This window comes from Antedon mediterranea, chromosome 7, assembly GCF_964355755.1.
Source record: "Antedon mediterranea chromosome 7, ecAntMedi1.1, whole genome shotgun sequence".
Lineage (NCBI taxonomy): Eukaryota > Metazoa > Echinodermata > Crinoidea > Comatulida > Antedonidae > Antedon > Antedon mediterranea.
In genome coordinates this window covers 9,049,916-9,066,900 of record NC_092676.1, presented here as the reverse complement: position 1 = coordinate 9,066,900, position 16,985 = coordinate 9,049,916, and the positions used below count along the sequence as shown (strand labels likewise).

General features: G+C 34.1%; 1 protein-coding gene across 1 annotated transcript; it reads left to right on the top strand.

Moving 5' to 3' along the window:
• Positions 1 to 890: 890 nt before the first annotated feature.
• Positions 891 to 9,949, top strand: LOC140055724 (phosphoribosylformylglycinamidine synthase-like). Its single transcript, XM_072101104.1, has 21 exons — positions 891 to 1,071; positions 1,170 to 1,308; positions 1,609 to 1,919; positions 2,572 to 2,680; positions 3,189 to 3,329; positions 3,743 to 3,996; positions 4,350 to 4,610; positions 4,794 to 5,024; positions 5,190 to 5,413; positions 5,777 to 5,908; positions 6,161 to 6,292; positions 6,382 to 6,793; positions 6,941 to 7,024; positions 7,135 to 7,290; positions 7,552 to 7,665; positions 7,793 to 7,944; positions 8,057 to 8,279; positions 8,398 to 8,604; positions 8,750 to 8,908; positions 9,073 to 9,228; positions 9,337 to 9,949. The coding sequence occupies exons 1-21, from the start codon at positions 924 to 926 to the stop codon at positions 9,657 to 9,659; spliced, it is 4,068 nt and encodes a 1,355-aa protein (XP_071957205.1). The 5' UTR covers positions 891 to 923; the 3' UTR covers positions 9,660 to 9,949.
• The last annotated feature ends 7,036 nt before the right edge of the window (positions 9,950 to 16,985 follow it).

Here is a 16,985-nt window from a genome sequence, read left to right as displayed (position 1 = left end):
TGGCATTAGCACAATCTCAAGTAACACGTTTGATGTGCTTGGTGATACCGTACAACAACCACCATCTAACCTTGCCACATCGACTCTGAAGCTACGCGAATTACAGATCACTCTAGTACTCAAGCTCTACAAAGTCTAAATTGGATGAACTTAGATGAAATATTATATGTAAATGAAGCTATTGTTATGTTTAAGATTATGAACAACCTTGCACCTCCATATTTAATAAAAATAAATTCAATATCAAAAACAATTACTATAATATTAGAACTAAGCCAAATTTAATAGTACCAAAACCAAAAACGTAGCTTATCATATAGAGGTGCCAAGGTTAGGAATGAGCTAAATGAAGATATTAAAAATGTGAACAGTGTCTCTCTTTTTAAGAAACTGTTAACTGCTAATTTCATGTAGCTTTATTTAAATGTAGTGTATTATTTAATTTTATAGTTAGTAAGTGTACGCTTGTTTTATTTTATTTCATTGTAATTGTTTGGAATGAGCTAAATGAAGATATTAAAAATGTGAACACTGTCTCTCTTTTTAAGAAACTGTTAACTGCTAATTTCATGTAGCTTTATTTAAATGTACTGTAGTGTATTATTTAATTTTATAGTTAGTAAGTGTACCCTTGTTTCATTTTATTTCATTGTAATTGTTTTTTTTTTTTTTTTTCTCTTTTGATAGTAATTAAGGTCTTTTTACATTTATTTTTGTTGGTGTTTTCCTTTAAACACGGTCTTACTGAAAAACAACTTTCAGTTGAAGTTAAGTATCCGTGATTAAATAAAGCTTATTATTATTATTATTATAAGTCATATACTTTATAGTTATACTTTTTTAGTGTAAACATCAATAATAATAAATAATAATATATAAAATAATATAGATCTAATATTTAATAATTTATTTTTTTAAAGAATATGACTATCATTACTCGGTTTTATAAAAGTCCGGCATTACTCCCAGGGGCTTCAAATGTTTTGTGGAAGAAATTAGCAAAGCAGTTGGAAAATTCTAAATTGCAAGATTTAAAAACGGAAATTTGTTTTAATGTGGAAGTAAACGGAGGTAGGTACTCTTCCTTTCTAATTTAAATTTTAATAAATTGTTTTGCCAAACTAATATTATTTTGAAAATGTCAATTAAACTGTGTATTATTTTCATAGATTGCCTCAGTGGTGAAGAACAGAAGAAAATACAATGGATCTTAGGTACCCCTTTTGAAGAATTTAGCCTGCTGACCAAGTCAATCATAGTTGAAGATGATCAAGAACCTGATGGACTTCTGATTGAAATTGGGCCTAGGTCAGAAAATGTTTTTTAATTAACAAATTACCCTTCTTGTCTAGTCGTACAGTGTTAGTGTCGGTTTCAGTTGAGAATAAGTATTAATAAATAATACTGTATGTTTTGTTATTCGGTAGGTAATATCTGAAAAAGTAAAAGTCATAATTTTTGTTGTTCAACAAGGTAATAGGCATAAATTAAGAAAGGTGGGCATAAACATGCATGGCAGAATATGTTGACTGTATATTTAATATCATGGGCATTACATTACACTATCTACTGTATATGATATAATAAGTTTAATTTTTATACACACAGGTTGAACTTCTCTACGGCCTGGTCAACAAATGCTGTCTCAATCTGCCAATCGGCTGGAATCAACCATGTGACTCGTATTGAGCGTTCTATTCGCTATCTTATAAACGTAGCCGACGATCATGGCATTGCTGCGTCTATCAGCCCCGAGGAAGAGAAGCTACTGGTAGCCGTACTTCACGATCGTATGACGGAATGTCACTACCACGAACCAATCAGCAGCTTTGAAATTAAAGCTAAACCAGAAGAAGTCTTTGAAATTGATGTTATAGGTGAAGGGAAAGTTGCTCTGGAAAAGGCAAACAAAGAATTAGGTGATTGTAGTACTCTCAATCATGTTCCCCAAGTATAGATGAACTTTGAACTGTGTTAAACTCCTGTGTTTTTTAATTCTATTTCAGTTTTTTCTATTATTAACTTAACTTTAAAATTAATATAGGTAACTTTGTGTTGATACTGTATATCATTATATTATGATTAAAGTCCCATTTCCTACGTTTTTAGATCTAATTATAGGTCACAAACTACATTTAATGTAAAAATAAATATGTATGCGATAACTTTTTCGTCTTTAAAACTGTTAAAAATTTGAAAAATAAATTGATTCTAATCATTTAGAGACTTTCTATAAATCATAACATGCATTGTGCATGTGTATTGTTTCTTTCTTTTTATCATAATTTACCATAAAACAGAAAAGACAAGGCAAAAATTGTAGGGAATAGGTCTTTAACATTACATTTAGCTTAACATCCAACATGATTTCATATTCTTTTAAGTGTGTTCTAGTAACCAGTTAATATTACTGTACAGTAATTATTTAATCGGTCTGTGGATACATTGTTCATTTAAGAATTCATTGTTATTGAATTTATAAACCAAAGCTTATCATGACCAATAAATGGTTGATGAAGATTTCTATTATTAATATTGCATTATAAACATTTTGTATTATTCTTACTGCAGGACTTGCCTTTGATACGTGGGACATAGACTTTTACACCAACATGTTTATTGAAAAGGTTAAACGGAATCCAACAAGTGTTGAACTCTTTGACTTGGCTCAGTCTAACAGGTACAAAGCACTTTAGTTTTAGTCGCATGAAGTTTTACCATCTGTGAATGATGGTCATGAATATTTATTTACATTCTTTACTGTCTTGTAAAAGTAATATCTTTATTTAATACAAACCTAAATTATTGAAAATACAATATTGCAATGCTGTGAGTTTATCAGTGATTGGATAGAGATATAAATAGAATATGCTAAATAGCTAAATCAAAATGAGGTAAAAATAAAGTAAATGAAGTAAAACAGTCAAAAAGAACAAAGATACCATCTGCCTCAATATATACCTGAAAAAAAAAACAGGTGAAAAACAATTGTGGCATTGTCTATTTGCCTTCTAGCCTAAAATAAAGTAAAATAGTATTTGTAACCATGGATAATCCTAAGACATAGACCATTCTTTACTTAAATTCTTTTCATCTATGCAACATTTCTCAGCTTTCATTACTGTATTTAGAAATTCCTGAAAATATTCCCACAAATGGTTTTTTCTTGCTTTCTGTCTTCTTTCTAGTGAGCATAGTCGTCATTGGTTTTTTAAGGGTAAGATGGTAATCGATGGAGAAGAAAAAGATCATTCTTTATTCAAGATGGTGATGTCAACGCAAGCTACCAGCAATGATAACAACGTCATTAAATTCTCGGATAACAGCAGGTATCTTAACATTTTACGTGGCTTTTATATTTATATCCATATTTTCCGAATCGAATCACGATATAGTTCACTGGAATGGTGTCTATGACTCTTGTATAAATCTTGTTGTGCTGGACAGAATTAGGCATTATACCTGAAATTATTAGTTCTAGAGGGTGTCATGAAATAGCCCATAAAATACTACAGGCATAATTTCCATCGTAAATGATATTTATTCACATTTTGTTGAACCACAAAGTATTGCCTAAAGCTCTGTCTACACTATCAACTTTTATGTAAAAAAATGTGATGTGCCCATATATGGATATGATGATGTCATATCACTACCATATTTGGGGACAGACAGAGCTTTAAATGTTGTCAATGAACCTATACTGTTTTTTCTCACTTTGATGACTTTACTTGATTTTCAGTGCAATCAAAGGCCATAAGGTCAAAGTTCTCAAACCAGCCAATCCCGGGTCAGCAAGTGTGATGGAGGAATCTGAACCACTCAGGCATATCATCTTCACAGCAGAGACCCATAACTTTCCAACTGGGGTTGCACCTTTCCCAGGGGCTACAACTGGTACTGGGGGTAGGATACGTGATGTTCAGGCTGCAGGGAAGGGGGCACATGTAGTGGCTGGCACTGCAGGCTACTGTTTTGGAAATTTGAACATTCCAGGTAAATTATATAAATCTAAAAATTAGATTTTGTAGTCCTTATGAAAATTGATGTCAGACTTTACTCGCTCAAAAATCAAAATAAATACAAATATAACAGAAAATAAAACATAACAAATATACAAATATAAAGGATAAACCTTATCAAAGATTTGCAAAGTAACAACAATTAAAAGATATTCATTTACTGGCACTTATATGTATAAATAGAGTATGGGATGAAAGATATTAAGTAACGCATGCAGTGAACAGGCATAATTGCTTGCTTAATTACATAATTTTGCTTTTTATAAATGTTATATATTCAGTGTAATTAATTATTTATTATCATTGATTGAACATTTGTTTAAACAGGGTATGACCTTCCATGGGAGGACAAAAATATGGTTTATCCTAGCAACATGGCGCCTGCTCTGTCGGTTGCTGTAGAGGCCAGCAACGGTGCATCTGACTACGGCAACAAGTTTGGTGAACCCGTTCTAACCGGTTTCTCTCGTTCATTTGGCATGATGCTTACTGAGAGCGACAGAAGAGAGTGGGTCAAGCCCATTATGTTCAGCGGGGGTATTGGGATGCTTGAGAGTATGCATGCGACTAAAGACGAAGCAGAAAAAGGTTTGTTAAACAAACTAAATACAACACCATAAAAAATACTGTACTTCTTATTATTGTTGTCTCCACATAGATATTATATGTCTGTCATATAAAATAATATTATAGTAACCTGATAAAATATTTTGTTTTTATTTCTCCATTGAAAACTAATTATTGACTGATGAATAATTTTTTACCATGCAGGAATGAAAATTGTAAAACTTGGTGGACCAATCTATCGCATCGGAGTCGGTGGGGGCGCTGCATCTTCCATTCAAGTTCAAGGTGACAATACAGAAAAACTGGACTTCGAAGCCGTGCAGCGCGGTGATGCGGAGATGGAACAGAAACTAAACCGAGTTATAAGGGCGTGCATTGAGATGGTTGATACAAACCCTATATGTAGTATACATGATCAAGGAGCTGGAGGCAATGGTGAGTTTGCATGCAATGTGCTTATTTTTATTATTTTACTAAGTACAGTAGCACCCCTCATTTGGGACATCCCTATTAAGGGGACACTTTGTCAGACAAATGTACTTATTTTTATGTCAAACTATGGCTAACATCTGACCAATTAAATCATTTTTTTGTGTACAGGTAATGTTTTAAAGGAGATATGTGAACCTGCAGGTGCTCTAATAAAAGCTAAGGAATTCCAACTAGGTGATCCAACCATCAACACCTTAGAACTATGGGGTGCAGAATACCAGGAGTCCAATGCCATACTAATACGATCTGAGGATCAAGAAAAACTTCAAGATATTTGTGACAGAGAGAAATGTCCAGCTGTTTTTGTTGGTGACATTACAGGTGATGGGAAGGTAATATTTGGATGATTTTTTTTACCTACTTTATTCTAAATTTTTTTAGTGGAGCTGTTGCTTGGTGGTTTAACATGCTTGCCTTCCAATTCCAAGGTCAAGGGTTCAATCAAGGTCAAGGGTTGTAACTCACGACTCTTTCAACTTCACTCCCTAAGCCTGAAATAAAACTTAGTTTATAAGCACGATAAACTATAAAATATTTTATCCATCCTGTAATTGGCAAGTTTGTGCTTACTGTGGGATAAGTATGAAAAAACGCATTTAAATACTACAGTGTTACTAATTTTGAAGAATGCCTTTTCATGCACAGATAGAGTGCATAAGAGTTTTGCAATACAAAAATATTTTGTTTTGTTTCAGATTCGTCTTGAGGTGGAAAAGAAAGTGGAAGCTGGTAAGGGTGATGCAGAACCTCCAAGCATAAAAAGAACAGCACTTACTTATCCAGTTGATCTCCAACTTGAATGGGTTCTTGGGAAGATGCCGCAAAAGGTATGATGGAGACTTGATAGTAGAGTAGTGTCGGTAATAAGTTTGAACCATACCATGAATGCATCAGTGGTGTAATGGTAGTATGTCTGCATATCAAGCAGAAGATTCCAGGTTCAAATCTCAGCTGAGGTCACCTTTTCTCAATCTCACAGATTTCATCATAAATAACCATTGAAAATAATTATGTGTTATAATAATAGTGTCTCTTTCTGTCTGTAAAATTATATAGAATTATATTTTTTTTTCTCTCAGGTTTTCAAGTATGATCGATGTAAACCAAAACTTAAGCAGTTAACACTACCTGATGGGTTGACTGTCCGATGTGCACTCGACCGTGTTCTGCGTCTACCTTCAGTAGCCAGTAAAAGATTTTTGACTAATAAGGTAAAGATCTGTTTATCTTTAATATTGCATAATTTATTTGTGTGAAGGAATATGGAAAGTGTATAACCAGGATATATTGTTTCTGTTAGGTTGATCGTGCTGTCACGGGCCTGATAGCCCAGCAGCAATGTGTAGGCCCCCTGCACACACCACTCGCTGATGTTGCTGTTATCGCACTCTCCCACTTTGAAACTGTAGGCTCAGCTACAGCCATTGGAGAGCAGCCTATTAAAGGGTTAGTCGATCCTGGCTGTGGTGCCAGGATGTCTGTAGGAGAAGCCCTTACCAATCTTGTGTTTGCTAGGGTCTCCGATCTTAAAGATGTCAAATGTAGCGGTAACTGGATGTGGCCAGCGAAGCTTCCTGGTGAGGGTGCTGCATTGTATGATGCATGCGAGGCTATGTGCGAGGTGATGGGCAAGTTGGGTGTTGCTGTGGATGGTGGGAAGGACTCTTTGAGTATGGCTGCCAGGATAGGCTCTGAAACGATCAAAGCTCCAGGTTAGACATTTCATGCTTGTTAATAACTAGTATAGAGTCTGATGTACAATATTGTGAATTATTTTAATAAGTTAAGCTTGAATACACTAATACACTTCTTTACTCCATTTACTTACTAATAATGAAATATCAATTACAATTTTTTAGGTGCATTGGTTGTGTCTGTGTATGTGGCATGCCCAGATATTACTGCAACTGTGACCCCTGACCTTAAATGTCCAGACAGTAAAGGTAAAGTGAATATAACATTGCACATTTTGTTAGGTACAATTAAATTAACTACCTAAACAAACAAAAAATATAATATATTTATAAACAAGACTTTACATATTCTATTTCAGGGACTTTGCTCTGGGTTTCATTTGGTAAAAGGCATAACCGGTTAGGTGGTAGTGCCCTCGCTCAGTGCTATAATCAACTCGGACAATCCTCGCCTGATCTCGATGAACCGGAAACGTTTGTAAGGGCTTTCAACACAACGCAAAATCTTATCAAAGGTAGTCATTTTCATAGACTTATTAATTAGACGTTTACAATAAATTCATTTACTTGTAGTTATAATATAAAGCGCTGTCTACACTATCAAACTAGTTTGACAAAAAAATGTGATGCGCCTAAATAGGGTAGTGAAATTCCCAAAAATGGTAGTGATATGATATCATGTCCATATATGGACATATCACATCACATAAAGTTTGATAGTGTAGACAGAGCTTTAGAGATATGAATTCAACTTTGTCTTTTGTATCCTTTTGTAGATAGAAAAATATCAGCTGGTCATGATATTAGTGATGGCGGTATTGTAACAACATTATTAGAAATGGCGTTTTCTGGGAATTGTGGTATTGACGTCAAACTTTCCGAACCTGATGGTAAGCATTATGCTATCTCTATAAATGCCTCGAATGGATCTGTAAAGTGTCATTTTAATCTTTCATATAGTTCCAGAACCTCTGGTAAGCAATAATACATTGTAAGACTTTATATATTTATTTTCAGTAACTGCAATTGATATTCTGTTTGCTGAAGAAGTAGGGCTGGTGTTAGAAGTAACAGCTAATGCTAGTGAGGACATTTGTAGACAGTTCAGTGACAATAATGTCCTTTGTTCTCTAATTGGTCACTCTAGTGGATCAGGTCAAGGGTCAATGGTAAGTTTTTGTTTTTTTTAAATGGAAGCAATATTTGAACATTTATTTACGATCATTTATCATTTATGATGGTTTTTAGAATGAATCTGAATATTTTACATGTAAATTATAGGTTGTCATCTCGGTAAATGAGAAAGAAGTCTTGAATGAAAAGATGACTGTTCTTAGAGACGTGTGGGAAGAGACTAGTTTTCAACTGGAAAAACTACAAGCAAATCCAGAGTGTGTTGAAGTGGAGCAACGCAATTTAGCAAATAGAACAGCACCACCATTTAAATTAACCTTTGACCCTGTTGCAACAAATTTGAATTCTGTTAAAAAGGGATGCTCTAAAGGTTAGAACCAATTTTGGAATATTGATTATCTTGTTCTGAATTTTAATTTGTTAAAGTAATACGAGTTAAATTTGGCTCATTAGTTACCATATACATAATCATAATTGGCCTTCCATAGATGGAATGAAACCAAAGGTTGCTGTGATCCGTGAGGAAGGCAGTAATGGAGATCGAGAGATGAGTTCAACACTACACATGGCTGGCTTTGAAACATGGGACGTCAATATGCAAGATTTAGCTTGCGGGAAAGTCACCCTCGATCAATTCCGTGGAGTAGTTTTTGTTGGTGGCTTCAGTTTTGCAGACGTTTGTGGTTCTGCAAAAGGTATACTTTTCTGATTGCACTTTTTGTAGCATAGCAAAAATACATGCGGGAGCAGTAACCAAGTATTATACTAGTATTAGACAGATAGTAACCTAAATAAATATTTATTCTAGTTTATTTAAATAATGTTTATTAATCATTTTAGGTTGGGCAGCAACTATTTTGTTCAACCCAGCTGTGCGTGCTCAGTTTGATGCATTTAGAGCAAGGAAAGACACTTTCTCACTGGGTGTATGCAATGGCTGCCAACTAATGGGCCTGCTAGGCTGGGTTGCTCCAGATGTCACCAAGGAGCTTACTACAGGTAAGGTATCATGAGGTATATTTAGTAAGTAGTGTAGTGGTAGTAGGACACCGGTGTAAAGCATGTAATGCCTCTTTGACAAGTAAAAAGAAAATATGAACTACTTTTTGATATCCATTTGTTGACAGACTGTTTATTATGAATTATTTGTTATTGTCTTTTAGACGCAGCATCAGCTCAGCAAGGAGTCCATCTTGCTCATAATCTTTCCGAGCGTTTTGAGTCTCGTTTTGTTGCTGTAAAGATTAATGAAAGCCCTGCTTTAATGCTGAAAGGAATGGAAGGCTCTGTGCTTGGTGTCTGGACACAGCATGGAGAAGGTTAGATATTGATACCTCTTGATAATGATGGATGCTTAGTACAAACTTATATTTTAATTTAACTAAAAATGTTATTAAATTTACTCAACTCAAATTGTTTCTCTCTAGGGCACATGAAGTTTTCTAACAAAGAAACAAAAGACACAGTTCTGTCTGAAAATCTTGCACCAGTGCGCTTTGTCGATGACAAAGGAGAAGTGACAACTGAATACCCGTTGAACCCCAATGGCTCACCCAATGGCGTAGCGGCAATTTGCTCCGCAGATGGCCGTCATCTGGCGATCATGCCTCATCCAGAGCGTACAACTTTGACGTGGCAATGGCCATGGATGCCGCAAGATTGGCGGGAGACATTACAAGCGTCACCGTGGATGAAGATGTTCCAAAATGCTTGTTCATGGTGCTTGGAGACGTCGGAGGCAGATAGATAATAATATTGCTTATACATGGGATATATTTTAAAAAAATAATATCTTGTTGGTGGTGCTTCAGAGGCAGATACTATTGCTTTATGCATGAAAATGGGATATAATTATATACTGTATAAATGTGTTCCTCTTCTCAACAATATTATTTATTGAGGCTTAATTTCAGCAATATATATTTTTTTTCTCTTTTGTGGGGGCAACCCACTTTTATTGCAATGATAAACAACAATATGGTGAAGGTTACAGTATATATGTCTGTCTATCTATCTATTTATCAATGAATATTTAAGTGATATTACGCAGACAGAGGAAGATTATGTAAAATATTTTGAAATTGTGTTGAAGTCTAGATAAAACAAACATGTATACAGAGAAAATTTATATTACAGAGCTAAAACGATATAAAGATTGATATTCAGTATTAAAAAGAGTTTCGATATAATATAAATAAATATGATAAAATGGTATATTGCATTATAAGATTATGTTTTGTTTGGGTACTTTTATAAAATTGTATAGTTTTACATTTTGAACATAATATTGCTTTTATTAATTAAATTTTTTTAAATAGTTCTATCTTAAATAAATTCCAAGTGATAATCCGTTTGCTTGTTTTATAAATAATGCAAGATTTGTAAATACTAAATGTAAATAAAGAGATGAGTTCATTAACAAGCGTGTTCTGAGTTCCTATAATTATGTCTTACCACTCGGGGAAACCTGACCGTAATGTTTCATTAGTCGGAATACATTTAACCGATCAGTTTACGGAACTTCCTCAAATCTGATTGAATGCTGTTACAGGTGTACAACATATGTTTTTCACTTTCTATTTCTATACAACACTTTTTGCAACAATCACTTTTATTAAGATTCCACTTCTTTAAGTTTTTTCACGCTGCTGCTCTAGCCCGCTACGTCATACGAGATAACTCATTCATTAGATGAAATCAAGCAGCAGTATAATACTACACTTTGACATTTTTGTTAAAATGGAAACTCGACTATAATTTATAGGTATTGAATCCAAAAAAACGGCTGGGAAAAGAGTCTAATAACAAATCCCAAAGCATTTCTGGTATTTATGAGTCCCATGATATTACATGGGTACTATAATTCACTGTCAGATAATCATTGAATTATTATCAAAACAGTCCATTGAAGTTTTTTTTTGTAAAAGGATAAGTATCTAGGCTTGATGAAGTGACCCCCCAGACTTGACCTTAGCAATAAAAATAAGCAAGCAGCGTTTTTTGTAAGAAATATTCTTGTCTTGTCTAAACTCTTTCCTCCACTCTTCTACAGATTTTGTTTTTTTTTCTTTATCATCTTTCACTTTTTCCACTTTGTAATCAAATTTGTGAGCGGTTAGAATTTTAAGTTTTGTAGTTATTTCCTTTTCTAGTTCATCAAGTGCGTTTTTACTTGCGGAGGACACACGTGATTGGGTTGACATGATGATGACATCATCAGGAAGCATGTCTTGCAAGGAATGAACAAGTAGGTACGTGTAAACACTTCTCGTCTCTGGGAAGTTAAAAGATAGTTAAGAGAGTGAGTGAGTTTAATCTAGCACAACCTGAACGCTTTAATCGAACTTTAATGAATATGTTAGGTATACACTCGAAGGCGAAAAGAAGGAAAGCTGGAGTCGCTATATCAGTGCTTTGGTTCATGCTTACAACTGTATGAAGCATGACAGTACAGGTTTCTCACCTTATTTTCTGATGTTCGGACGAGAGGCGAGACTTCCTGTTGACTTACGGTTTGGAATTAGCCCAGATGGATTTGGTAACGCTGACCCCATAAAGTACGTCAACGATCTGAGAGACCAACTATCGCTTGCCTATCAAATGGCATCTGAAGAGGCAGCGAAGTCAGCACGCAAGAACAAAGTTCGACATGATTTGAAAGTACGAGTCAATGATCTTCATCCAGGTGATCGAGTGTTGATTCGAAATCTGGGACTACAGGGTAAACACAAACTCGCTGACCAGTGGGACTCCGTGTGAAGCCAGAATCAAATAGTGGTCGAGTAGGCCTACGAACACTACATCGAAACATACTTCTGCCCATCGACTATTTAAACAAAGAAGATCCACCAGCAAAACCTACTAAACAGAAGATAAACCGCCCTATTACACGCGGTCTAAGGCAAAAGTTCATGTCACTGAGAGCGAGCATGATGACAGTGGTGAATCCAGTGAGAAGGAGGTTACAATGCTAGTCTCATTAGACTTCTCAGTCACACTCCCTGTAGAAACGTTTACAGTTTCGTCCATTTCACCCCATTTTCCGCTGAATGTAGATGCCCAAGAATTTGTCCATGAAACTACTCCTGCTATATATCTCATATTAGTGCTGGAAATGTTTCCACTGATAGTAGTCCTGTAAATGCGTTCTTTGACGAGAGCATCGAGTCTGTAGTCACGTCAGTTTTTGTGAGTTTGATGTTAAAGAAGCAAGTGAAGTTGCAACAGATGTAGAGCCAGCTGTAGTTGACTCCCCAGTATCATCTGTACCCAGTCCTAAACTTTCTGTCACTATTCTTGATTCTCCTGTGGCTTGTGCTGAACCTCTACTCATCCCGCAATCTTGTTCTGAACCTCTACTCATCCCGCAATCTTGTTTAGATTCCGCACCATGATCCCTCCAACCTTGCCCTGAGCCTGTGTCTGTTTCTCAACTTTGTTTTGAAGATACCGAGATTCTTCCAAGTCCCATTATTGATTTACCTAATGATACTCCTATTATTGAACCTAATATTGAACCCATTATTGAACCTATTGTTGAACCTACTATTACTGAACTTTCACAGTCTGTTGAACCCATCCCTGATAACATGTGTAGGCCTACTACAAGTTTTTACAGCATATCCTAACTTTTTTCAGAAACATATTTCATCACTTTAAACAAGATAAATGTGTTTAGAAGTATTTAAAACATACAAATTTATCCTTGATTTGTAAAAATCCATCAAATATAACGTATTTTGAAAGTAAGAAAAGTATATTTAATTTCCTTAAAGAGCCAAGATCTTAGAACACGAATGCTGTTCTATCTGTTGTCTTCCCCCCACCTACCAGTGCAATGCTTGCCTGTATGCTTTGAATAGAAAACCGTTCAGGCGAAACAATCGCCTTTCTTCCGGTAAAGTTTAGCAGGCTAACTCTCTCTCGTGACTCCGGAGAGTTTGCGGACGCAAAGCTCTATTTCCTATTCTCCCAATGTAAAGTTTAGCAGGCTAACTCTCTCGTGACTCTGGAGAGTTTGCGGACGCAAAGCTCCATCCCTATTCTTCCAATGTAAAGTTTAGCAGGCTAACTCTCCTGACTCTGGAGAGTTTACACACGCAACGCAAAGCTCCTTTCATAAAGTTTAGTTTGGCAGGGCGACATGTGACATGTATATTTTATTTTAATAATAATTCATGATCATTAGAAGATAATTATTAGGAAACTTATATTTTAAAGATGTGACCTATACCAATTCAAAATTACAATAATTACTATGTTTTGTTTTAAATTTAAAATGTGTTTATCGTGGACGACGTGTGAATATGTTTTTGACCCGGGCTTCCTTGTCCTTTGTCACTAATAATTGAGGCATATTTGCATATTTTAAAATAAATACGCAATAAAATTCATATAAATAAAATTATATTATATAATATATATTTTATATTATTATATATTAAAATGTATTTTATCTATTATTAAGTATTTCAAAAATAAGCACAGATGCCGGTGGTGAGCAAAATATGCGCACTAAAAATAACATTGGAAAACACCCACCCTATAGTTTCAAAACACAATCGCATTTCACAGGGTTAAAATAAAAGGTGATGCAATTATTTTGTTATCAATCAGGCTTTTTATTTATGTTAAACTCTCCAAAATTTATTTTCTGCGATTAAAATTATAATTTTAATAAAAATATATTTTCCGTAAAATAATCTAATTAATTTAGTATTAGTATAAGACTAACATCATTTCTTTTCAAAACTACACTGAAAATCTCCAACGAAAATGTAAACGATAATACACACATGGATAAGTAGCCTGCTACCAACATTGGGCCCAACGCGACAGGCCCGAGTTTTTAGCGGGTTTTGACTATAGTTCACGCACGATTTTACTGATATAGAAAAGATTATTTAAGTTCAGTTTATTGGGGTTAGATTGATTTTAAGAGTTTAATTGATTATTTTGCGGTTATGTCTAGGAATGGCCTAAGCCTCTCCCTATTTTATTTATGGGCCTGGCTGTCCGAGTCCATCGTCTGTCCTGATTGTTTTAAACAAACATGGTAACAGACCTACCTACCTACTGGCCTAGATTTAACAAATCAAAAGATATCTCTTTTTGTTTTACCTTTTCTTTACACCACCAGTACATTTACACATTACTGATATCATCTATTATATTCTGTATAATGGTTTCCACCCATTATGCCTTTTGTTCTTCAAATTTCTTTTCATAGGACTCTACAAATTAACAATAGGTCTGTAGGCCTAGTTCATTTCCTTTAATGTTTATTGGATTCTGTTCTTTGTTCATTATATTGTCTATCTAAAAAATTAGCAGGCACAGAATAATAAAAACACATTAAAGTGAAAATTGTAATTATATTTAGGTACTTAATGAATATTTTGATTATTTTTCAACATGTAAATTGACTAATTGAAATGCGTTCTTTTGTCAAATAAGTTGACTCTTGTACTAATAGGCCTATTGTTAAATAATATTTATTTATTTTACTTACTCTGGATGCACCTTCATTCAAGAAGTGTGCCACTGTTTCAAAAGTGTAGCTTCCAAATAAATTATTATATTATATGTAAAAAAAAGTGGAGTAAAGTTACTTTAGGTAACTAATTATAAAAGGCATTCATTTTAAATGTGTTATAATTATAGCTAATTCTTTATTTTGTTATTTACTTTATTGATATTAAAAATAAACTTCCAACAGCAAGGAATTATTTAATTACTTATGTGTACACATTGAGAATGCCATAGATATATTATAGTGAAAATATCTCTATGAGAATCCCTACCAACTGTACTATCTTCAGACTAGCCAGCAAGTTTGGAATAGCCAACATGCATTTGAGCAGTGGGGTGTGTGTAATAATTAGAATAGCCACAAGGATATCTCAGAAAAATTAGATATTTTATCATAACTTTTGAACTACTGGAAAGATTTTGTTGCAAAAAAATCTATAATAATTCTTCAAAAAATTCAAGACTATAGCAATCAACTTAATAACGAAAAAGTTATTGTGAATATTACTGAAATTGTGTCCAGGCAGAATGAGTTTATATCACACTTCCTGTTCACCAAGATAAATTAAACAGATACGATTTTAATCCTTTTTTTTTTTCCACTTTGACTGGTGACTCTACTTGTAATGTTTGATATTTTGTGTTTTTGCTCCCGAAGGTAGCAATTTAAGTTAGGGGAGGATGTAACCCTGTCATGTTTTAGACATGTTTTCTTTTCCTTTACTTTTTATTATTTTCCAATGTACCTACAATGTAATGCAGCTGGGTGCAGTGGGTGGGCAAGATTGTTTATCAATATAGCATTAAGATGTTTGCATTATATTGCTTTTCCTTGGAACTGCATATGTTTTAATCATTTTGTTAATTAATCCTTTTAAGAATTCTCTTTGTTCTGTTTTAATCTTCTTACATGTTTATCTATTTAAATGGGAGGTCCTAAATTTGGGAATTGACCAATCGGTCAATTTACCCCTCTTGAGTTTTGCCTAGTAACAAGAATGGACCAATAGGGGTAAACCTTGTTTGACAATTTTGGATGACATTAGGGTATGTTTTGGGAGATTTCTTTCTCTTTGCCTCTTGCCATCGGACGTGCTGGACACTCCAACTTTAATTAAATTTCAACTTTATATACTTTTACATTTCGAACAACGTTGAGTTCGAGAACCTATTTGAAAGTACTGAAAGACATATATATATATATTATATACGGTATACTAAAAGAGTACTAAGTTTAAAGTACAATTCAAGCTAAAGAAGATTGTGATATTTACACGTTGTACAGTTTGTACACTTAAAGTTTTGAAGTTATTTTTATTACACTCAACATGGAGGTATACCTCCATGCACTCAATGAGGATATTGGCTCTCTATTTTAGGTGAGTGATGTGCATACTTTTATCATTATTTTGGGCAGACTTGATGCCTGATCTAATACCTTTAAATTAAGTTTTGTATTGAATTGTTTTAGTTGTTTTAGTATTTAGACTGTACTGTGTGATTTAGTTTATCTTTTAATCTTCCATTGTGCTATTACAATGGTAGTATTGTTGCTTGAGTGCAATCAAGCAAGAGGAGATTAATTAGCAAAAGATAAATGACCCTATGGATGGATAGTTTTGCTTTATGTACACGTTAACTTACGATCAAATAACAGTTTCCTCTTCGCAACTTGTACAATGTAATTTAGAAAACTACAACAATTTTTTAATAAACATAGGCCTATACATCATACAACGTACATTTCTAGAAACAAAATTTTCAAAACTTTCTATCATTTAAAAGTCGAAGATAGCCAGGTCTCGGGTCCATTCTATTGTTGCCACAGATTGATATCTTCATCAGTACTTCTATGAATGGATGATTATAGGTGGGAACACGAACGCTAGTTGATCATACCCTGTACCGTTTGATCATACGAATGTGGAAACCACCTCACGATGTTTACAGTCGATACTGTTGAATGGATATGCACACTCTAATAAACACACACATTTTCATATTTACTGTCATTAAAAATATTCAATTGGTTTACAAATTCTTTGTTCTGTATCTCGGATAACATATTTCGTAGATATTTGGAGCCTCCTATAGTCATTTTTAATCAAATCAATTGAAAGGTTCGCAACTCGCATCGTTCATGATTTTAAATGAGTCAATAATCGTAATTGTGTAAATTTTTTTTATTACGAATGATATTATAGAATAAATGTATCATTTCTTCATTCGATTATAATTAGTATTACTTTATTATTATGCAATTATTATATCATTCAATGACATTATTAATTCTTCGTATCAACCTTTTGACTCACTTACTAAATTATTGGTGGCGCTCTTCAAAATCATCAGACCGTACCGAACCATGCATAGTCAATAGAAAGTAAACTTTTCTCTATGACCGAACACATGTGGATTAAATGATGTTTACGCTCGCGGAGAGAGTAGTAGGCCTAGCCTACACAGTATTTGTTTGCAAGCTTAGCCCCGTTCTAAACATACTGTAAGTTGGTTTCATTTTCTGTTTGTGTGTTAAAATATTGAT

Excerpts from the sequence above, each read along its gene's own strand:
- LOC140055724 (XM_072101104.1), top strand. The coding sequence starts at position 924 with ATGACTATCATTACTCGGTTTTATAAAAGTCCGGCATTACTCCCAGGG. Across the intron at positions 3,997-4,349 it reads TGGAAATTTGAACATTCCAG|GGTATGACCTTCCATGGGAG; the intron begins GTAAATTATATA and ends TTGTTTAAACAG. Across the intron at positions 5,025-5,189 it reads TCAAGGAGCTGGAGGCAATG|GTAATGTTTTAAAGGAGATA; the intron begins GTGAGTTTGCAT and ends TTTTGTGTACAG.